We start from the raw sequence: 23,884 nt of genomic DNA on the forward strand, positions 1-23,884 counted from the left end.
CTTTAGTGTTTGCCTCCATATTTGTGTTTTTGTTTGTCTGTATTTCTTTCTCTTTGTGTGTTTTATCTTATTTAAGAATAATAATGAGCAACAAACAAAATAATCTCACAATAAACTCCGTCAAAGCTAAACAAATTGAATTAACATGATCTCTGGAGACAAACCAATGAAACAGTCATGGTCGTCCAACAATTTGTCAGTTTACATGTTTCTCTGGCGCTCTGGCGTCACCTTGTGTACAGAAAAGAAAATACAGTAAGTCTCTTCTAAATATAGAAAGTCTAAAAAATCGAAACAAACACACTTCTGTCAGATATTCCCCAGCCGTGTCTGTGTGCTACTTTAATAACGTTTTAGAGCCGTGCAGGAAGCGAGACGAACTATCGCGAGACTTCAAATATCTGCGTAACTTTGAAAAATAAATTTACTTCTCTATTTCTGATAAACATGTTAAGCTTGCCTTTAATTCTCAGGTAGTCTGTGGGAGTTTTAATCACTGGCTGCAGGAGTTTATCTGCTTCAAGGGTGGTCATGAGTGAGGTCACATGGCTCTGCTATTTATACATAAATAGAGCAGCAGTGATATCGAAACTGCGGAAGGTCGTCTGTGTGCTCCTGCCACCAGACGAGGGAATTTTGGGTAGGACGTCTTACAGGTGACCCTGCTGCTGCTGCTGAGGGAAAGTTACACCACCTGCTCTTTCTGCAAAATCTGGAAGGCAAGTCTCATCAGCAAATCCTTCAAAAATCTAATGTATGAATGAATTAGTAAGGTGGAGGATGAAGGACACTGATTGATTGTGTGATTCAGTGAATGAATGAATGAAATAAAAGGAAAAATAGCAAGTACATGATCAAAGGCAGCTTGTATGACTCACCAAGCAGAGTTTCTTCATGCTTGTTTTGTTTGTAGGAAATTAAATTGTGTGTTTTCTGCAAAAAAAAACAAAAAAAAAACAGAAAAATAATCTTAGAAATATTTGTGTGTTTTCAGGGAGACTTGTGCTGCAAGGTGTGTGTCTCTGTCCTGCACCAAACATTTCATCTGGGCACTGATTTCTCTGCCCGGTCGGTCAGTCCTTTCTCTGCTCCTGCTCACAACAACAACCAGGCCAGACTTGGCACAGTTTCCCTCTTGTGCCGTCATAATTCCAGATCTCGCGAAGAGTGTGTAACCAACCCTGGGCCCTGTGTGTCGTGTCCTGCAGAGCTGAAATGTCACACTGCTGTCTGTAGGCCTTGCAGGAGAGACACCCTGAGAGTGTGACTGATTGGGGGGCTCAGGATCTAACTTGGAGGGGGGGGATTATAATGAGTTTTATTATTTGACAGCAGAAGCAGAAGGAGCTTTAACTTATCATCTACCTCTATTTGTTTGTGTTCATATTAAAGAGCCAGAGGGAGGACGCTGAGTGGCCATGTCGACCCTCCTGCGCTGCGTCTCCACCTCTTCTGTCTTGTTTCAGAGAGGGGTCCGGCAGAAGATACCTGGGAGGAGGAATTTCAGGACTTTCCCTTCGTTATGGGACCAAAAGGCCTCCAGAGGTAGGAAGGAACTGTGCATCTTTGTTAAAAATCTCCCTGCTTAATCTGACAATGTTTTTCCCCCAGAGGACAGCCAGAGCCTGCGTGCTTTCTTTGGTCTGGATTTCCTCTGTGTCTTGACTTGAGGAATGAGAGTTCACTCAAGGACATGCTCCTTCTGGCCAGAAGGGTGGAAAAAACCTCCACAGATCATGAACTGTTTTCTAGAGATGTTCCCAAAATAGGGAAGAAAGCTGCAGTGGCCCAGGATGTGGCTACGCCGCTGCTAACATGTGAGAGCATATGAGAGGTCAGTTAAAGGTGACATGTGAAAGTTTAGCTGCTCTGTGGCAGATTCTGTTCACAGACGATTGTTTATGGAGTCGGTTCAGTTCACGGGGCACATGCGATTTAGTGTTTGTGAAAGTTTTGTGAGTTGCTGAGTGGTTTTTAAGTTTGGGTTTTGAGCGTGTCTGAGTGGGAGTGCAGGCCGCTCTGTGTGTGCTGGCTCCGAGCCAATCACCTGCTCATAATGTCTCCATGGCGGCGAGGTCACCACGCCGTGTATGGAGAGAAATGTGTAACCTGACACTGCTCCCAGCCGCACAGTCATATCTATACATGCACGCGCTTGTGTGATAAAACAATAAAAGTTCCAGTTTCTGATTAAGTGATATGTTTTTTGCATTAAAGGTTCTTATATTCATGTTAAAGGACCAGTGTGTAGGTTTTTGTAGCATATGGCAGTGAGGTTGCAGATTACAACTAAACTGCTCGCTGCACCTCCACTTCCAAGCATATAGGAGAACCTACGGTGGCTGTGAAACTTGCAAAAACCGCTAAACACCCTCTCAAGAGCCAATGTTGTCCATTTTGGGCTACTGTAGACACATGGTGGCCACTGTGAAAGAGTCTGTAGATGGACAACCCCAGTTCCAAAGAAGTTGGGATGTTGTGTAAAACACAATGCAGTGATTTGCAAAACCTTTTTCAACCTACATTCATTTTAATACAGTACAAAGACACAATAGTTAATGTTCAAACTGATTAACTTAAAAAAAAAAACACTTAGGCCTGCAACATGTTCCAGAAAAGCTGTGATACATCACCTTTTCTTTTAACAACAATCAGTGAGTGTTCTGGAACAAATTGTTTAAAGTTTTGAAAGTGAAATTCTTTCTCATTTTTGTTTCATACACAACTTCAGGTGCTCAACAGTTCAGGGTCTGTGTTGTTTTTATTTTTTTTTGCCTCATAATGCACCACACATTTTCAGTGGGAAACAGGTCTGGACTGCAGGCAGGTCAGTCTAGTACCTGAAGTCTAAAACTCTGAAGCCAGGCTGTTGTAACACATGCAGAATGTGTCTCAGCATTGTCCTACTGAAATAATAGCAGGAATGTCACTGAAAAAGGTGTCTGGATAGCAGCATATGTTGCTGCAAAACTTGTATGTTACCTGTCAGCATTAAAGGGGCCTTCACAGATGCCATGGGCACTAACACACCCCCATACCATCACAGATGCTGGCTTTTGAACTTTGCACTTGTCAAAATGTGGACCGTCCTCGTCCTCTTTAGGCTGGAGATCACAATGTCCATGATTTCTGAAAACTGTCTGAAATGTGGACATGGATGTTGTTTATATCTGGCTTTCACTTTGCATGGTTGAGTCTTAACTTTCATCAAGCTGTGTTTACTGACAACAGTTTTCCAAAGTTTTCCTGAGCCCATGCATGATCATTTATACGGTCATGTGGGTTTTTAATGCCATGCTGCCTGAGGGGCCAAAGGTCACAAGCATTCAGTGTTGGTTTTCAGCCGTGCCCCTTGCGTGCAGAGATTTCTCTGAATCTTTTAATGATAATTATGGATTGTAGATGGTGAAATTCCTAATTTCCTTGCAATTGTGAAAGTTGTTAAACTGTCACCTGATATCTTTTTCACAAAGAGGTGAACCTCGTCCCGTCCTCGCTTGAACAAGCCTTTCGAAGATGCCTCTTTAACACCCAATCATGGTGCTGTCATCTGTTATCAATTAACCTGTTTACCTGGTCAGTGTTCCAAAGAAGTGTTTTATGAGGCCCCAATAACTTTCCCAGTCTTTTATTGCCACTGCTACGTGTTACAGGCATCAAATTCAGAATGAGAATGCATGTATATTTACAAAAAGTATTTATCTGATCACTGAATATCTTGTGCTTGTATTGTATTCAATTGAAAATGATTTGGGAATCATTCTGTTTTTATTTACATTTTGGACAGCATCACAACATTTTTGGAATCAGGGTTGTATATAAACTGTAAACAGCTCATTTTAAGGTGATAACAGGTGATTATACACCAAAACATGAATATTATATTCCATTTTTGACATATTCTACCAATATATCCCCATAAATCTTACACACTGGATCTTTAATGCATAACATCCTGACTCAATTATCAGCTGGTTTGTGTCTTCAGGTGTGCTCTACAAGGACCTGGTGGTCGGCGTTCCTAAGGAGACGGTACAGAATGAGCGTCGTGTGGCGTTGTCTCCTGCTGGGGTGGAGGCATTGATCAAACAGGGCTTCCAGGTGCAGGTGGAGAGCGGCGCTGGAGAGGCGTCCAAGTTCTCCGATCAGCAGTACAAAGATGCCGGAGCCACCATCACTGACGTCAACGGAGCCTTGGGCTCAGATTTGGTCCTCAAGGTTCGTACACATCTGCTGTTTGGTCTGTTTATGAGACGGTTCTTTGTACAGTTTGTTTGTTTTTTTTTTATTCATGAATTTTTTTTCATTTTTTCACAGCTCAGAGAACAAAATGAATAAATAGACATGACAAAGCAGAACAAAATAAAACAGACCATGCATGAGTGTGGTTGAGGAAGGACCAAGGCCAGAAAAAATGAAAACTTGGAAGACCTAAGCACAATGAAGCGCAGCACAGTACAGTCCAGTACAATTAGGTTCCAGGTTGATGCATTTTCCTGTTAATATGATTAACAAAGGGTCTCCAGATCTTAAGAAACTTGGAGTGGACATTGGATAAGATCTAGACAAGAAATCATGTCATTTAGCCAATTTTTTTAAAGCAGTAACAGTTTATTTGGGTCTATATGTCACTGAATTTCTCTTTTTACTTTTACTTACTTTTTCTGCTGCAGGTTCGAGCCCCCAGTTTGACTGAGGCAGACCTCCTGAAGTCCAAGTCCACCTTGGTGAGCTTCATCTATCCAGCGCAGAACCCAGAGCTGATGAAGAAGCTGTCAGAGAGGCAGAGCAATGTGCTGGCCATGGACCAGGTGCCCAGAGTCACCATCGCGCAGGGCTACGACGCTCTCAGCTCCATGGCTAACATCGCTGGGTAAATAAAAATATACATTTACATGCACATTCATTTGTATTTGTGGCTGTTCAGGAATATCTCGTTACAGCTAATGTGACCTGAAGGTTTGTTTTGTAGGTACAAGGCTGTTGTTCTGGCTGCCAACCATTTTGGCAGGTTCTTCACTGGTCAGATCACAGCTGCAGGAAAAGTACCTCCAGCTAAGGTAATGTTCTACATATTACAACATGCAAGTCCAACTTCCCACAGTATTTCCTCTTTCCTTTCAGTGCACCTCAAAGCGGACTGTGAGTCTCCCTCTTGTGCAGTAATGCATGTCTGTGTTACGCACAGGTCCTGGTTATTGGAGGTGGAGTCGCTGGTTTGGCAGCAGCAGGAGCAGCCAAGTCGATGGGAGCCATAGTCAGAGGATTTGACACCAGGTATAAGATCAGGGAACAAAGTAGGGATCTGGTGAACCGATCAAAACCAAAATCACGAGTAACACAGAAGAGCAGCATGTGTCACAAGAAATCCAAAACTTGTAATCTGTATAGATCCTCTTTACTTTCCTGTGCCTGCAAGTAGTGTCTAACAAACTAATTATGAATCAATGTATGTAAGTCTGCCATGTTTGAAGTACCAAGCAGTTACATAGTGAAGAAAAAAAAAAATTGTATAGAAATCAAAAATTTCACAACACATCACTTGTATTCATGGGACAGCACCAATGGAAATGATAAAAAACAACAACACTACAAACAAAAATCAAGTAATGTCCACACCAAAAATAATAAAAGCCATAACACTGATGTTAAAGACCCAGCACATCACTGAGAAGATACAGATAATATAAATTGTACTCAAGCATGCCAAGCTTCATACCTCCCATGCCTCCCTCCACTTTGAATGTCTGAATGGTGCTGAACATTTAAAAATGGTGCTAAAAGTTAAAATAAAAAGAAGCAGCAGTGTTGCATAGCTAAGTCATGTTGTTGGCTCTTTCACTGGAGTAGAAGACAGTATTTGTGTCACAGGTTGTACATGATGTGCATCTAAGGAAAGTGAATCCATGCAAATTTATTTTTAACAGCTTAGTTGTTTAATAGACAGAAAAAGACTCAGGGCCTCATTTCCTAGAGTCTCCTTAGCATTACACGCATCGTAAGTTGTACTTTGGGAAACAGCCCATAAGCTTAAGGGAAACCTCAAAGTCTCCTTAGCTAAGGTATAAATCAATCTGTCCCTTTAGTGATGGGCTCTGTTCATCCTGTCAGTTTTAGCTTTATTAGATCAACATTATGCTTTCGCAATGGACAGTTGCAGTATCCTTCACATCTAGGCTACTTGCACAAATTACATAATAAATTCAAGATTATTTTCGTGAAGATTAAAGACGAACAACATTTCTGTGCATAACACATCATAAGAATGTTGTCGTTTAATCTCTCTTATTCTTATCATGATGGCAGCCTAATAAAATATGGGACCTCTGCATAATACTAATCCAATTTGTAAAAAATATTGGATTGTTTTTAATGTAATGGAGCTAACTGGGGATATAGCTTTTCTGACTGTCTGATCAGGCTGTGGTACCCTTTACCTCAGACTGACCCTGAGAGCTGAACACTGCTACACATGCACACACACACGCACTGCAATCACACATGGATATGCTAGTACAGGTGCCTATTGTGTGATGACAGCCAATTTGTATGCGACCTTTTGTTGGTAGGAGAACAAAATCATTCACCCATTTAGCTCTATCATTTATTCTGCCTTTTCAAGAGGTCTCAGACTGTGGCTTATATGTCCCGATTCATACTCTGTTTTATATTTTGTAGGCTAAAGGCTACGTATTTATTGGAACTATCAAAAGGTCTGGACATTTAAATAGATTAGTAGTTGATCATTTGAAGGCATAGCTTCCTTATGGCAACACTTGTTATGTTTAAATGTCATTTATGAGCCTTGACAAGTGATCAATCGATGCATGCACTGCAGCGAAAGACAGCTTATGATGTACCTCAGCAGTGCTTCCTTAAGAGCATCTGCTCAGGGACAGTCTGGGAAACACTGGTAGGAAAATAAGTTCCTTTGCTAAGGTATACATTAGAAACCTTTGCAGAACACTAAGGTACATCGAAACTGGGAAACGCAGCTTAGATTGGTATCATCAGATACTCAAGGTTACAGTATCGGTCTCTTACGTGAAAAAGAGGTATAGAGTCATCACTAGAAGAAAAAACATGTTTCTGAAAGCAGGCTGAGTGATGATAGTTGTGAGGATGATGATGATGATGACACTGACAATAATAAACCGAGTGTTTCTCGACTGTCAGGCCAGCAGCCCTGGAGCAGTTCAAGTCGTTTGGGGCCGAGCCTTTAGAAGTCGACCTCAAAGAGTCTGGAGAGGGGGTCGGAGGTTATGCCAAAGAGATGTCGAAGGAGTTCATCGAGGCTGAGATGGCCCTGTTCGCCAAGCAATGCAAAGAGGTCGACATCGTCATCAGCACTGCCCTCATTCCAGGTAAGTCCCACCGCTACCTTCTTCTCCCTCCTGTCTTTTATCTTTTGATGTTAAGAGCTGCATCATTAGTAACACGAAACCAAATGACTGATACAAAAGTGATGATTCGTACTAATGAAACCACTGATAATGATCACCCAACACTGCATGTGAGATTTTAAGCCTCTTAGCAGCCTGAACATTTACTGAATGGTGCGTTCCAATACCCTTACTATTTAACATGTCAAAAAAGATTTAGTTTGTCAACTGTAATATAGCCAAAATACCAGGATGTCCCGGTGTATCTGGTTACTGTGTGCAGCATGCAAGCCAGCACGCTTTTTTGGCTGTTCTGACCAACAATCCTCTGCACGCCAAACGATGAGAGCAAAGACAGATGACTTCTCATTCATTCTGCATTCCTGATTGCAAACCTTTTCTTTTCACTTTTTGCTCTATAAACTGCAACCGGTATCTGTGCAAGAGGGTCAAAGTTTAAGGATCAATGTTATGACAAAGTAGTGTGTCCCAATCATGTGCATGCTGCATGCAACAGCACATATTTTGCAGTGGCAGCTGCACTGTGTACTAAAAGTGTGCAATTTGGAATACAGTGTTTCTTTGTAGTGGAGACTCATCTATTCTCATCAATCCCAACTGGCAGCTGATTCCAGCAAAAAACTTGGATAAACCGACTGCGAGCTGCCTGCCCACAGCTGACAGATAAAGTATCAGGTTGGATGGTGAACATACAGACTTGATCAACTAGCTGCTAAAGACCCACAGATTTATTTTCTCAGGAATCAAAGAATTTCCTGTTTCTAAAGCCTTGTTCGCATGGGACTAGTATTACCTGGGGACTTCTAGTAATTTGTAATAATTGTGGAGGTCACCTGTGATCTTAATCCTGTCTGAATTTGCCATGTCTGTAATTTGTAAAGTAAAAATTGCCCTGCTGTGAGATAGATTTTATTGACTTTTAAAATGAGTGACAATGACAGAGGGCTGCAAATGTGGATTCATGCTTCAAAACCTGCAGAAAGTGGGCAAAACAGCTCTAAGCCCTATTATTAATGTGGTTGCTGAAGAACAAACAATCCACTTGCAGGCTTGACATCATATCTGAGGGATAATGTCAGCAAATCTGAGTAAAATGCAGGCCCCTCCTGTACAAATGCCCCACACAAAACACAGACATGGGAGGTCATTTCTAAATCGCATAACATCCTCTGTTAATACTGGTCTGGTGCGAGTAGAATTTGTGATTACATGAACATGTGATGCATCTCACCTGTCCCTCTGTTTCCTGTTCCCACTCAGGGAAGCGCGCTCCCATCCTGATCAAGAAGGAGTTTGTGGAGTCGATGAGGGACGGCTCTGTGGTGGTGGATCTGGCTGCAGAGGCAGGAGGGAACATCGAGACCACCAAGCCTGGAGAGCTGCATGTTCACAAGGTGAGGCTTTTCTGCTTAACCAGCAGATTGTGATTAAAAAAACAACAAAAGAAATCCTTTGAAAGCTTGTATTATGCTTTATTCAACACTATGTACGGGCGCACAATTAGTAAAAATATTATCAGAATCAGTATGTATGCTATGTGTAGCATTTTAACAAAGTGCTGTAATGCTGCAGAGATGCTCTGGCCAACAAATCTTGTTCTCCAGATATAAGAAAATGAAAATTCTTCATATTGCAATCACACTATCTGTCAAAATAACCATTACCATTATTGTGCAGCCCTACCACTATGTAAAATGTACTTAACTATTAACTCACTTGTCTTTTTAATAACTAGGGAGTAACACACGTTGGGTACACTGACCTGCCGAGCCGCATGGCCACTCAGGCCAGCACTCTGTACTCAAACAACGTCCTGAAGCTGCTGAAGGCCATCAGCCCAGACAAGGAGTACTTCCACTATCAGCCCACAGACGAGTTCGACTACGGAACAATTGATCATGTCATCCGGGGGACTCTTGTAATGAAGGTGGGATTTTATTTGTTGTAAGTGTCTGCTGGCAGCTTCCGTCACCACTGGCATCCCTCCCTCCCTCCCTCCCTCTCGGCGTGAGCTGTCAGATCCTGTCATGCTAGGATACTGCGCCAAATGAGTACTAAAAAGCCGATCCCAGCTGGGAATAGCTCATGCTGGATTCCAGCAAGAATGTTATGAACGTTTCAAAATATACTTTTCCAGGAATTTTGGCTTTGACACATTGTTTATGGCAGAGAAAGCATGCAACCTCAACAGGACATATCAGTTTACCCCTTGTTAAACTAAGCATTATTCAGGCCCCTTAAAAGAGAATTTATCTTTGAAAACCACTGCTAACTGGTTCGTGATTGCTGTTTGTTCAGTATAATCTCCTATGTGGTCCATGAGTTTGTGTTTCGAGCGCTCCCACTATCCGGGCGAGATCTCCCACAATGCAGGATTCCAAAGTCTTGATGTGTGTTTCTCACGCAAAACCCTGTGGACATCCTCTGTGTTCTCACACTGGTCCTCTTGTGTTCTCTGATGTGTCCAGGAAGGCCAGAACATGTTCCCGTCCCCCCTCCCCAAAACGGCCCCCCCAGCCCCGGTCAAACAGAAAACAGTTGCAGAGTTGGAGGCTGAGAAAGCGGCGGAGATCTCTCCCTTTAACCGCACCATGACCTCTGCTGGCGTCTACACTGCAGGTCAGACACAAACCCACAGATCCGTGTAGAAGTGTTCACTCTGCTAGACGTTTGGCACGACCTAATGTGCTATGAGGTTATTTTTTTACAAGGGATTTGGAAGATGATTTTCCCCTCAATTGACCCTTCCTAAGTCGTGCTCTTCTTAGAACTTTGGTCAACTTTTTCCTCTACTGTTTTCTGTACTTAGAGTGCGTTCATGTGGTGTCGGAATAATGAGAAAAATGATTTCCCGAATGGGAAGATTCAGGTGAATGCCCCCTCAGGTCAGAACAACAACTCGGAAAGACGGAGAAAAATTGAGTTGCTGTTTGTTGACATCATGGATGTAGAAATGTAGTGGACGACAGTAAATGTTTGGCTGATAACTTTTTACACACAACTTTTGTGTTGCATAACATCGCATTGCTGTCCACGTAGTGATCTAGATTAATTAGAAATGTTTTGGTTTTTTTGCATTAATCCTGATAACTAGTCCCATATTCTATACTAATACCCCCTACTATTAGTTGCGTCCGTTCCACTTTATGACTTAAAAGTTCATAAACATGTGAATGTGGGAATAATGACTTCCCAACTCAGAAACTGGGATATCTGAGGAGCACATGAATGCATTATGCCACATGCCAGGCTTGTCTATGTTGAAAGAGAACCAAACTTTGAGGATAGTTAAAAGATGCTGTTGGGGGATCTGTAGAAGCAACATACTCACATCTTAAGTTGCTTTATATAAGCAAAAACGCTAGACAACCAGCTAACTAATCTTTATTAATCATTAACTGGCTAACGTAAAGCTACTAAAAAGAGTTTGTACTGGTTATGAAACCTTCTCAATTTAATATTAATGCATATATATGATCTACATAAGCAAAAAAGACCATCCACAAGAAAAATAAGTTATTCTTTGTCTGCCACCAGTTTTAGTCTTCTTGAAATCAGGTGACGAAAGCTTATTTTTACATTTTCCCAGTAAAAGTTACAATAATTGGTATGTCAGAAGCAGGCGGAGATTTTTCTTTAGATAATTTTATTTGTGGTCAGTATGGTGGCTTTTGTCTATCAGGGGCTCCAAAATCAACAAATATAAAAGTTCCTTGTGGTATCTTTCAGCTGTAGCAGCAACAGCAACATCTTATAACCATATTCAAAATGGTTGGTTTTCTTTTTGACTCAGACAAACCTAGAACATAAGAAGAAGAAGAAGAAAGTTGACCGAGCTTCCACTGGCTACCAAGCCTGCTTAACTGTTAATGGAGCACAAAGCAAAAAGAGGGGCGGAGCTTAGGAAGTGTCTATTTTTGCCCTTTGGAAGAAAAAACAAAATTTATAATAAATTATAGAATTAATCCAACAGATCTTTAGAAGATAATTCTTTAGTTTTGTTTGGCATAACTTGCTAAAGAACTTCCATATCTTTTACTCCAGCTCTATTTCAAACTGCACAACCAAAACTTAACAACTAACTTTAATCCATTTTTATGCAAATATTTAGGGCTGCAACTAACAATTATTTTCATTATTGATTAGCCTAATCTGTCGACCATTTTCTCAATTATGTCAGAAAATGGTGATGATGTTTTAGTATTATGTTGATTAGTGTTTCCCAAAGCCCAGGATGAATTCCTTGGATGTCTTGTTTTGTCCACAATCCAAAGATATTCAGTTTACTGTTACAGAGGGTTAAATGTTTTGAGTCTTTTTTTTTTTTTTTTTTTTTTTTTTTTTAAGAATAAATGTCCAAATCCTCTGACTTCAGCTTCTTAAATGTGAATATTTTCTGGTTTCTTTGCTGCTCTATGACAGTAAACTGAATATATTTTGGTTGTAGACAAACAAGACATTTGAGGACATGACCTGGAGTTCTGGGAAACAGTTTTTTTTTTTCTATTTTCTTCTGTTTTACTGACAAACGCTTAACGGAGAATCGTTGGTAGGTTACTTGCTAGTAAAAATAACTGGCAGTTTCAGCCCTGGGTCCAAACAAAGTCTTATTTGGAAAAGTGTTTGCCCTTTCAAAATCGTTCTGTGTTGCTAAGTGCACTGAAATCGTTTGATCTTAATGTGACTTTTGAATGTAGACACTCCATTAAGCACAGTGGGGAATAGAGTTTTCAGCAAAGTCTGACACACAAGTTCAATTCTTTGAAGTCTCAGAGAAACTATGAATCATCACTTGCATAATCTCTGAGTGGAAAATGTATGTGTGTTTCCTATTCAGTTATTCCACTGCTTTAATGGTAAAAAAAATAAATAAAAGGGACTAAACACAGGTGACACAGCATTTTTTTTTTCCACTGCAGCAGTATGGAGAGACCTGCACAGAAGCATGTAAAGCTAACACCACCACTGATCTGCTGTCTCTCTCTCTGCAGGCGTGTCCACCTGTCTCGCTCTGGGCATCATCTCCCCCAACGCTGCCTTCACTCAGATGGTCACCACCTTCGGCCTGGCTGGGATTGTGGGATACCACACTGTGTGGGGCGTGACCCCCGCTCTGCACTCACCCCTCATGTCTGTCACTAACGCCATCTCAGGTCAGGAGTCAATATTATTGTGGCCAAGTTTAGAAAGCCTTGTTTTATATTGTTGTTGTTTTTTTTTTTGGTGACATTACATCTTAAAGGAATTGTTCAGATTATTTAAAGTGGGAACGTATGAGGTACTTACAATAGTCAGTGTATTACGTACAGTAGATGGCGGTCTGCATGCTTCCAGTTTGGAGAAGCAGCGGGGAAGTTGAGCAGTGTCCTGCTGTGGACAGGATCAGTAGCCAAATGCATTTTAGCCTCCTAAACAATCAATATCAGTGCAAGTGTACGCTATATTTAGAATATTTTCGCTGCCTTTTTGGATGGGAAACCACTGTTACATAAGTCAAATGTCACTCTCTCCAAATCAGCCAAAATCAATTGGCAAAACCTGTAATTTTACTGTGCGGGACAAAGGAGTTATTGGTCTCCTGCTGCCTTAATTGATTAGTTTGTTTGGTGTTTTAAAAGGATAATTCAGATTCACCAAAGTCACACAATAACACAAACAAACTAGCAAATCAAGGCAGCAGTAGACCAGCAATTCCACTGTTCTCCACAAAATAAAATGACTCTTTTTGCTAATGGAGTCTGGTGCGTTTGGAAAGGAGTGATATTTGGCTTATATAACCCTACTTTGAATTATCTGAACTATCCCTTTAATCTTTTGCTTGATGTTTTTTTTTCTCTCTTCTCTGTCAGGTCTGACAGCAGTTGGAGGTCTGGTGCTGATGGGTGGAGGTCTCACACCCTCCACTCTGCCTGAGAGTCTCGCTCTTGCTGCTGCATTTGTTTCCTCCATCAACATCGCCGGTCTGATGTTTTACGCTTCAAAACAAAAATCACAGAGAATAAGATTCATTGCCCATCAAATCAAATGAAAAATGTCTAATTTCTTTGTTTTGTGTTTATGTGCAGGTGGATTCCTGATCACTCAGAGGATGTTGGACATGTTCAAGCGTCCCACTGACCCTCCTGAGTACAACTACCTGTACGCGCTGCCTGCAGGTGTATTTGTTGGTGGATATGGAGCCTCAATGGCAGCTGGATACAACATCGAGCAGGTGACTGGAGACAAATCCTGTATCAGTGTTGGAAAATATACTGAGAGTGTTTTAAATTATTAACTCTGTGACACTTGTGGTCTTCCATAGTTAAGACTATAACATGTTAGAAACTGTGATGGACGTTTTTCAGTATTCTAATTTCTTTAAGTTGTTTTGTGTGACTGACAGTCCAAAACTTAAAGCTTTTTAATATAATAAATGATTAACTGATTAACAAAACAGTTGCAGATGATAATCATTCAAGCTCTAATGAGTATTTAGATTTTTATTCATACCTTTAAATTCACTTTATTAATTTGTTTATTCCTTATAGGATGATCTAAGGGTAACTTGTTGAGTCACTTGAGTGAAACTGTGATGCAGCGTTAATCCAAATAAGCCTGACTTGTGTCAGTATTTTTGAGTTTTGCATATATTTTACACAAAGACAAATAGAAAATAACGATTATTAACTTTAACATTGAAAGATGTAGTCACAATTTTCACAAGCTAGGGAAAGCAAAACAATTTATGTACCTCACATATTTAAAGAAAAAAAAAAAAAACATCAAATAAGAAAGGAAAACAAAAACAGCCCCCCTCACATCCAAGAAACTCCAGTAACGATTGTCCTGTTTTTGTTTTTCCCCTCAGATGATGTACTTGGGCTCGGGTTTGTGTTGCGTCGGAGCTCTGGCAGGCCTCTCTGCTCAGAGCACCAGTCGACTGGGGAACGCCCTGGGCATGATGGGAGTGGCAGGCGGCCTCGCTGCCACCCTCGGTGCCCTCAAACCCTCGCCAGAGCTGCTCTCTCAGATGTCTCTGGCCATGGCCACTGGAGGAACTCTGGGTAGGTGGGCTCCTGCTTTCAGAGGATCACGGATAATCCTTGGCTGAAAATTTGTTCTTTTCAGTCAGTTAAATAAAACAGGACTGTTGTGCTGCAAGATGCCAACTCTGGTACGAGTGTTGTTCATTGCAGCGCTGCCTAATTTAGTTTCAGAACAGATCTTGTTGAAGCACGGTGTTATGTATCATGGTGAGGAGAATCCCTACCAGCCAGGCATCTCTGGGTTTCGGTCTCCACTTCAAAAGAGCCACGCCAGAGAGCTTTATTAATTTTGTTTCTTTTTAAGTCCAACAGTTTGTTTAGAAAACTACGAGACCACCATGAACGAGTTACATGTTATTAACTTTGCATGTGACTCCTCTGGTCTTTGATGAGTGTGAATTTTTTGTTAATTCATAACAGAGCATCAATCATGCTGTCCAGACACAGAGGTTGGCGGGTTTCGTCATCATGAGTGAATGTTGTACATGTTAATAGTAATTTAACAAAGCAGAATGATAAATGATGTTACAATCAGCATACACACGCACAGGCAGCAGAGCATAAATACCTTAAATTAGTGACCCCATGTTTTCATGAAACCACACTTAAATACTTAACTGAGGCCTCATTAGATCGGCTTTGAAGATCAGACCCGTTTGTTAAGAGTAAAGTTACTGGAAACAGGTGTTTGCCTTTTAAATGTTTGCTTCATATTTCTGCTTTTTGTGTTCAAACATTCCCAATGTGCATGAGAAGTTTGGTGTCTGGTGTTTGGCTCAGACCCATACAATGAAGTAACACACAGAGGTTTACTGAAGTCTGTCTTTATTTTCCCTCTTTTGGTTTTGTTCGGATCCTGTTATCTCACCTGCAGGTCTCACCATTGCCAAGCGTATTGAAATCTCCGACTTGCCACAGCTCGTGGCGGCCTTCCACAGCCTTGTGGGGCTGGCGGCGGTTCTCACCTGTGTTGCCGAGTTCATGATTGAGTATCCCCACCTGGACACTCACCCAGCTGCTGGTGTGCTCAAGACTGTGGCGTATCTTGGCACCTACATCGGAGGAGTCACCTTCAGCGGCTCACTGGTCGCCTACGGCAAACTTCAAGGTAACGGATTTGACTTGGAATATATTTGTAGCATCTACAGTATCTGAGTACTAAGGCTGCACAGTTATGACAAATATAATTGAAATCGTGATATGGTCAAAGGAAAAATGTGACAGAATGGCATTAAAGGGAAGTACTTGAAGTAGTGCTACAGTGTCTCCACTTCATCATGATTTTAATAGTTTTGTTTTTTCAGGGAAAAAGAATTTAGCAAAACTGATCATTCGCACTAATCGTGAATCATATTTATTATTATGACATATATTGTGATTGCAATTTGATTTTTTTTACCATATTGTGTAGTCTAACAAATACACATATACTAACAAAAATCTAAACAGAACAATTTTGTTTTTGCTCCCATTTTTTATGAGTTAAAGTTAAAGATCTAAGATGTCTTCTGTGCACACAAAAAGTTTATTTCTCTCAATTTTTGTTTGCAAATTTGTTAATCTGTGTTAGTGAGCACTGCTCTTTTGGCGAGATATTCAATCCACCTGACAGGTGTTGCATCCTGCATACAGATGCTGATTAAAGAGTATGATTATTGCACAGGTGCACCTTGGACTGGTCACAATGAAGACCACTCTAAAATGTGCAGTTTGATCTTTACTAGGCACTGAACTATGGACATTTCACACAGGGCTACCAATACCATTTTTCTCCAGGGAGGGCAAAGTCATGACCTGTCCTACGCTGCCTCTGATTGGCTGGTGCTCACTGTCTGTTGTAGGTTGGGCTGGGTAGCTTTAGGTGTGAGGAGTGATTGATTGTCTAACCCTGACATTATTACCTAGACCCTAACCAGATTTTGGTGTCTGTAGCCCTGTGTGAAATAGTTCAGTTCCCAGTTAGGCCTCTGATCAGACAATGTCTGAGTGTGACTGGCAGCTTGCAATGTGACAAAAAGATTTTTCTTAGAATTAGGATGTTGTCAAAGAATTTTCTTATAAAATTCAGACTTGGTAGAAGTTTTTAGGCAGAGTTAGGAGCTGTCTTAGAGGAGTCCCAGACGGTTTGTGAATACAGGCCCAGGCATTCAGAATCCTCCTGCAAAAATGCCCAGGGTGCATTAGAAGTGCGCAAAATGTTTATTGCCTATAGAAAACAACTTGAAAAAGATGCCTCTCACTACCTAAACTGTCAGATTGGGCCCTGAATGTCTTTTTTTCCATGCTCAAACGTCACATTTTAGAGTGGCCTTTGATTGTGACCAGTCCCAGGCACACCTGTGCAGTAATCCTGCTGTTTAATCAGCGTCTCTACAGGACACACCTGTGGATGGATTATCATAGCAAAGGAGAAATGCTCACATACATGGATTTTAGCAAAATTGTCAACAAAATGTGAGTGAAGTATCCCCTTTTTATTGGCTCAGAAAGGTCTGAGATCTTTACATCAACTTGTGAAAAATGTGAGTGAAAAACAAAAGTATTGTGTAAATATTTTTGATGAGTGTACATGCAGATCGTGAATGTGACTTTGTCCTTTACAAGTCTGATCTTGTTCTTCATTTGACACAGGCACACTAATATCTTTATAAACACACTGAGCTTTGTGTCCTCTGGCGCTGATTGTCTCTTTCATCTAGTTAAAGCCAAAGATCCTCTGGTAAATCCAGGCCTGGACTGTAGGGAAAGTTTTGTGTGCATGTGTCAGCAGTCACTAATTTACATTGTAGTGTGACTGATCAAGAGGAACACATGAGAAGCTTTCTGGTAATTTGCTCCGGGGAGGGCTGGGCAGTGGCTGCGTGGCTGCGTGGCTGTGGTCGGTGCAGGGCTGCTGCCTGATTTGTGGATGGGAAAGACTCTGATCAGACAGCTGATTAGAGGCCGCCACAGTCCAGAGACACTCGACACTGCGGGAAAGAAAAGCGTGTTTACGAGTTTTATCTTGTCAAATTGTTTCCATCTCTCTTGTTAAACAGTGGGAATCATTTCTGGCTTCTCTGAAAATGTTTGTTAAAAAATGTTTTGGGTTGTAGGCATCCTGAACTCAGCCCCCCTGCTGTTGCCGGGGCGACATGTGTTGAACGCCGGTCTGATGGCAGCATCAATGGGAGGCATGGTGCCATTCATGCTCAGTTCCAGCTATGGTACTGGCATGGGCTGTCTAGTGGGAGTATCTGGGCTCTCCACTATTATGGTGAGTGTCAAAGATTCACTAACTGAGGACAGATGAAGCAGAAAGTGAAATTTGATTTTATGGTAAAACAATTTAGGCCATGGGTGTCAAACATACACTAAATTATTGATAAATTGTCATTTTTTAAAGAGACCTTAAAAGTTGTTTCTAAAAATCTTAATAACATTCTCAAATAAACATGTTTTTTTCCAGATCTGATGATAAAACTAAGAAGTGAACAATTTCGCTTCCTGCTCATGTCTGAGAGTTGCACATGCACAGTACCAGTCAGCACTTTACCCCGCCATGCTAGCATTGTCAGCGTCTAGCCGAGTCCAGCTGTACTGGAGGCAACTCTGCCTCTGATTGGCTTGAGTGTGAAACATTGTTCATCCAGTCATACTGACAAAACCCACACTTGAAGTTCCCTGACAACACACAAGCCAGCGAGTTCTTAAAACCTTATTTGCACTTGCGATTAAGCTTTTTAAAGAAGCAAAGTCTGTATTTGTAGGAGGAGGGATGGATGTGCAGCTCAAAAAAGCTCACACAAAAGGTCAACATGGAGTTATTTTAATGTGGGGGTCTTTTTATGACGGCCATTGTCAAAATCAACCACAAATGACAGTTTAATGTCATGTTAAAACATAAAGTGTACGTTTGATAATGTCAAGTTGTCATGACAAAGACATTAACCAAGACAAAGACATTATTGGCTTGATTGCTCTCAAGTTGTCATAACTGGGAGAAATTCTGTCAATATCTTTATTATGACCTGTCAATGTCTTTATTAATATCTAGTTGTCATAACAGACATCTCAAACCGTGTCAGCTTTCTTGTCATTAAGTGTCATTTGGTCAATTGTCATATTTTTTTAGGCCGTCATAAACATTTATAAAGACTCCTTCATGTGTGTCATGACATTGTTATGACAGTCTTATTCACATCCCTTCAAACAAAGTGTCACTGAGACTTTGTTACAGGAGATAGTGCACACTTTTGAACTCTCATGAATTAGGCCAAACTCTGAATATTGCAACTCCTTTTAGAAACAAGTTGGTTTTAATCAGATTAATTGTCTAAAATGTTTTTGTTAACCCTTTGTTTGACTTCTGCACCCTCCCTACAGGGTGTAACTCTGACAGCAGCCATCGGGGGCGCTGACATGCCCGTGGTCATCACCGTGCTGAACAGCTACTCCGGATGGGCGCTCTGCGCTGAAGGCTTCTTGCTGGACAACAACCTCATGACGATTGTCGGAGCTCTGATTGGCTCCTCCGGTGCCATCCTCTCCTACATCATGTGTGTGGTGAGTAGACACACACACACACACACACACATCCAGCCACATGTGTGTGTCATCTTCTCAGTGTAATTACCTGAGCCTGAGTTATTGTCCTCTTCTCAGGCTATGAACCGCTCCCTGCCCAATGTGATCCTGGGTGGATACGGCACCACCTCCACCGCAGGCGGTAAGCCCATGGAGATTGTTGGCACTCACACTGAGGTCAATGTGGACCAGACCATCGACATCATCAAAGAGGCCAACAACATCATCATCACACCAGGTACACACTGGACTCTGCCACAGGCGAGCAACTCTTACAGATTTATAAGGAATGTAAAAAAATTTCTACATCCCAGATTTACTTCCTGGGTACGTGGCCACGCTGACGATGCGCTGACCTGTTTCTCTGAGTTTCCGCTCAGCCTGCAGACTTTACATTGTGATGACCTCACAGATTTTCAAATAGCTTTTTCAGCACAAGGAAAGTTCAACAAATATAAAACCTCCATGGATCAAAACTTCATGATAGAAAGAGTCATAACTGACCTTGTTTGTAGTTTGATGTGTCCTGTCAACAGTTTTACAGACGTCTCTTTTATAGCGGTGGGTTACGGGCAAAATGTTTTTGGGCCATAGGGGAGTTTTTTGCTGCAGTGCCTCAAGTGACCACTGGGGAAAAATTGGTAGCAAGGCGGGGAGGCAACGCAATCCAGGCTCTTCTTTATATATCCATGGTCAAAACCTGGTGCCAATGTTACCCACAATACAGCTTGACTTAAGCCTGTACAGATTCTGGTGTGTTATGCTAGAAGTGGCTAATGTAGCCTTGAGCCTTGAGTGGTGATGAGGAGCAGACTACAGAGGTCTAGTAAGCTCACTTCTTCGTAACTCGACGCTAACAGAATTGTTTCATATTCAAACTTGTAATCTTGAGACCCACCTGATGCTGACTCAAGTGACATCACTTGAGGCAGTTTATCAGGGCTGCATTCAGCTCTGACAAAGTGTAGCAAAATAATAACTTAAACAGAAATGGTGGTACATTGAACACCGTGTTGTGTATGTAAGCACACTGCACTCCCTTTGATACAGCAGGGTTGACATAAATGTTACTGCTGATTGAATAACACCTCTGACACACCCACCACTGGATAAAACTTACCTCAAAGCCTGTTGCATGCAGTTTTGAGGAAACACATCTGTCAGCCTGGAAACCAAAGGCAAAACAGTGCACACCGTATTCAGAGTGAATGTAGCCCAGATTTCACACAGCTCTGTCTGAAGCCACAAAAATTCTTTGCACAACTTTTTAACCACATACACATTTGTTCTTCCCAAGACCTGTAAACAGACTTCAATATGTAAAATTGATGGAGTTCTCCTTAACATTTCAGCTAAAGCCAGAAAGAACTACATCACAGGAGTTTGATGTAGCTTTATTTTGAATAGCTTCATGGACAAAATATGTAAAGTTGACAAAAAGTCAACTGCTGTTGTGGCAAGTCTACCTTTTTTCAGTCATTTTAGTCAGTTCAAGACAAGTCTGACCAGATTTTGGCAGTAATTTTAGATAATAGTAAGAAAAGCTTCTCTTCCAGAAAGTGAAGAAACTCCTGGGGAAAAAAAGACTGGATCCTTTGGGAGAGACAGGTGTAGAAAGATGTTTGGGTTGACATCAGAGCACAATTTTAATATCAGATTGTCATCACTGGACGGAGTTGATCCTCCTCTGCTCTCCAGCTGCGGCTCTTGGGATTTCAATCTGGATCAATAACATCAACGATCTCTCCCATCTGATTAACTTCACCTGACAAAAAGGCTGCGCCTGACCGCTCTGCCAACATGTGGATCAGAAGTGTTTTCGCAGCAGATCCTGGAAAGTCAGAAGCTTTTGAAAATGTATCTTGGACTGAATGATATATGGTTGTAATTAATTAAAGTCAGAATATTGATGGTGTGACCACAAGAGGGAGCAGTTTGTCCACAAATGATCCCACAGCCACCTGGTCTCGTGTGTTGTTCATGGAGTATATAAAGTGACTGTCAGTTTGTTAGAAAAGATTAAAGATGATGGGTTTGATTTGGAGTGGCGGATGATGACCACATCTTGATTTATTAAATAGAAAACTTGTCTCACAAATGAGTAGCTGTCGAGCGGCCTGACTGAGTAGGAGAGGAACCACTCTTGGATACTTGCTGTTGTTTTCCAGTGGCTCCAAACCAACGCAAGGACAGCTGTGTGGTCCAACATGCTGCTCTGATTAGAGAAACAGTGAAAAGTCATAAGAGCTATTGAGTCCAGACTCAGGACTTCTCCATGCGCTGTCAACAACAAAGCACGGCAGTGAGGAAACAGAAGGCTCCAGTCGTCTGGGGAATTAGGAGATACGGGTTACGGGCGACTGGCTTCAAAAAACTCAATTAGGGTTAATGCTGAACTCTACAAGGTACCTGACCACCGGGGTTAAAAAGGGGTTACGCAGACCCGGGGAAAGGAGCTCTTTGCACGCAGGGGACCCAAATGAACACCACACATGCAAAAGTTTTCCTAAGAAAAATGTCTCTCAGACCAGTGAACCACCGTGATTTAATACTGAGGAGACTGTGGTGGATGAGGACATGGAGAGCGGGACAAAAGGAAAATGAAGGGGAGAGGGGGGTAACTGGATTTATTGTTATCGATCCCCTGTTGGATTGGCCGTACTGTCAAACACAAACTCAGAATAGGAAATGGATAATAGACTCAAGCATCCAAGGAAGGATTACAAAATCTCTACATACTAGTGAAATGAAGCTGATTATATATCATAAGATTAAAATGGCATTTTTAAGCATATATTTCACATTTATTCTCTGTGGGTTTTTGTGTTGTTAGGTTGGGGTCTGTGTGCAGCAAAAGCCCAGTATCCAATCGCAGACATGGTGAAGATGCTGACGGAGCAGGGCAAGGCTGTCAGGTGAATGTCTTCTCTCATGGTCTTCATCTGTTTTATAAACAGGATTACTGCTGTTTTTCTGTTCGCCCTGATATGGAAGCCTATTTCCCCTAATGTGATGAAAACCAAAAGAAAAATCCTGTGAGTCATTATAGTGAGAAACCATCTGGAAGAAATGAGTAAGTATCTCAAATATTTAAATACTAAGTCATTATTTCGAGGAAGTTTCTCTTTCGTAATGACTTACGGCATCCTTTTTAATTGAGTAATTGAATTTTTTTTTTTTATCACATTGACGGAAATGGGGTTCCATGACCTGAGGATGTAAACTCAAAGGAGCTTTTTTTTCTCAAATCTTTTTTTAAACCCAACTCCTTAGTAATACCTGGATACGGGAGTATGTTTTCACCTCATTTACTTAAGTACAATTTTCCTATACTTGTACTTTACTTGAATATTTTAAATTTATGCAACTTTATACTTTCATACCGCTACATTTCAGAGGTCGATACTGCCTGACGCACCTCCTCTGGTGTCCTCTTAGATTTACAGTTATCTGTTGGTGGTATATAATATACATGAGTGTTTTATTAGTGTATAATCACCCAAAAATAAGAACTGTTGTATTTTTGTTAAGTTAGAATGAAACGTTTACATCTACAGAGGACGTTTGTCTTCTTTCCGTGGAGGCCGGCATGTTTCTGCAGTAGTCCAGAATGGACAAACCAAACGCTGTAACTCGATATGGACTTGTGCGTTTTGTTTGAGTTTCATGGCTACCGTAGCTTCTCCTACACGCTTGGAAGGGGAGAGTGAGATGACGTGCTTGCAATCTGCAAGCCCACCACTAGAGGCCACTAAATCCCACACACTGGTCCTTTAAGTATGACTTAAGGGTTTTTTTTTTTTTGGTTTTTTTTCACATGTAAAAAAAAAATTGTTTAGAAAGAGACGGGTGCATTTGTACTTGTGGCACCAGAGGAATGAGGCAATATTGATCAGGGAGTTGTGAGTTTTCTCTAATTAGTAATGTTTTGCATCCAATCTCATTCAGGTTTGGTATCCACCCAGTTGCTGGTCGTATGCCCGGCCAGCTGAATGTGCTCCTGGCTGAGGCCGGTGTTCCCTACGACGTGGTCCTCGAGATGGATGAGATCAACGATGACTTCCCAGGTAAACTCTTTTTAAAAATGCTTCCACAGAGAGCTGTTTACAGCTTCATGGTTTGTCACTTTGGCGGGACGGTGTCGGATAATAAAACCAGATCAATGATGTGTCATAATCACTTCCCCCTTTCATCTGCTCTTGGAGCGGCCTCGTGTTGTCTTGATATTTAGACGTGCCATGTTATCAGGGCAACAGCCTTGTTTTCTTAGCAACCAGGCATGCAGTCTGAGACACATGGTTCTGTTTATGACAGAGGGAGATAAGTGTGGTGCCGGGGAACCCAATAACATTAGTCAGGACAATTGCAGAGCGGTTTGCTTGCGGTTTTTGTGATCATCTGTCTTGTATGTGAATGTCTTTGGCCCACAGAGACAGACTTGACACTGGTCATTGGAGCCAACGACACTGTGAATTCTGCAGCACAGGAAGATCCAAACTCGATTATTGCTGGCATGCCCGTCCTGGAGGTGTGGAAGTCCAAACAGGTTGGTCTAAAATCGCCTTCTTTTGTATTTCTGCACCAACAACATCACTGCATTTTAGCTGTGTGACCATATTAACTCATTTAAACTTTCATATAGGTGATTGTGATGAAGCGTACCCTTGGTGTGGGCTACGCTGCAGTGGATAACCCCATTTTCTACAAGCCCAACACATCCATGCTGCTGGGAGACGCCAAGAAGACATGTGACAGCCTGCAGGCCAAGATCAGAGAGGTCTACTACTAGTGACCCCTCAACATCATGGACAGTAGTTCTCACCTACAGATAATATATTTCTCTCAGTATATATATTTTGGAGACCAGATATAATGGGGCTGAAAAAAATA

General features: G+C 41.5%; 1 protein-coding gene across 1 annotated transcript; it reads left to right on the forward strand.

Moving 5' to 3' along the window:
- The first annotated feature begins 1,164 nt into the window (after positions 1 to 1,164).
- On the forward strand, positions 1,165 to 23,835 carry nnt2 (nicotinamide nucleotide transhydrogenase 2). The gene is made up of 21 exons (XM_084746496.1): positions 1,165 to 1,545; positions 3,989 to 4,218; positions 4,674 to 4,873; positions 4,973 to 5,060; positions 5,189 to 5,277; positions 7,177 to 7,364; positions 8,664 to 8,797; positions 9,139 to 9,330; positions 9,872 to 10,022; positions 12,395 to 12,556; positions 13,253 to 13,363; positions 13,469 to 13,614; positions 14,251 to 14,446; positions 15,303 to 15,536; positions 17,524 to 17,684; positions 18,794 to 18,973; positions 19,073 to 19,232; positions 21,828 to 21,909; positions 22,943 to 23,061; positions 23,425 to 23,540; positions 23,637 to 23,835. The coding sequence occupies exons 1-21, from the start codon at positions 1,419 to 1,421 to the stop codon at positions 23,781 to 23,783; spliced, it is 3,213 nt and encodes a 1,070-aa protein (XP_084602622.1). The 5' UTR covers positions 1,165 to 1,418; the 3' UTR covers positions 23,784 to 23,835.
- The last annotated feature ends 49 nt before the right edge of the window (positions 23,836 to 23,884 follow it).

Source organism: Lutjanus erythropterus, chromosome 1 (assembly GCF_056507025.1).
Source record: "Lutjanus erythropterus isolate fLutEry1 chromosome 1, fLutEry1.hap2, whole genome shotgun sequence".
NCBI classification, from domain to species: domain Eukaryota; kingdom Metazoa; phylum Chordata; class Actinopteri; order Lutjaniformes; family Lutjanidae; genus Lutjanus; species Lutjanus erythropterus.

What these genes read in the sequence shown, in the direction of transcription:
- nnt2 (XM_084746496.1), top strand. Translation starts at nt 1,419, where the DNA reads ATGTCGACCCTCCTGCGCTGCGTCTCCACCTCTTCTGTCTTGTTTCAG. An exon ending in GGACCAAAAGGCCTCCAGAG is followed by an intron (nt 1,546 to 3,988) that starts GTAGGAAGGAAC and finishes TTGTGTCTTCAG; the next exon opens with GTGTGCTCTACAAGGACCTG. An exon ending in CGCCTACGGCAAACTTCAAG is followed by an intron (nt 15,537 to 17,523) that starts GTAACGGATTTG and finishes TTTGGGTTGTAG; the next exon opens with GCATCCTGAACTCAGCCCCC.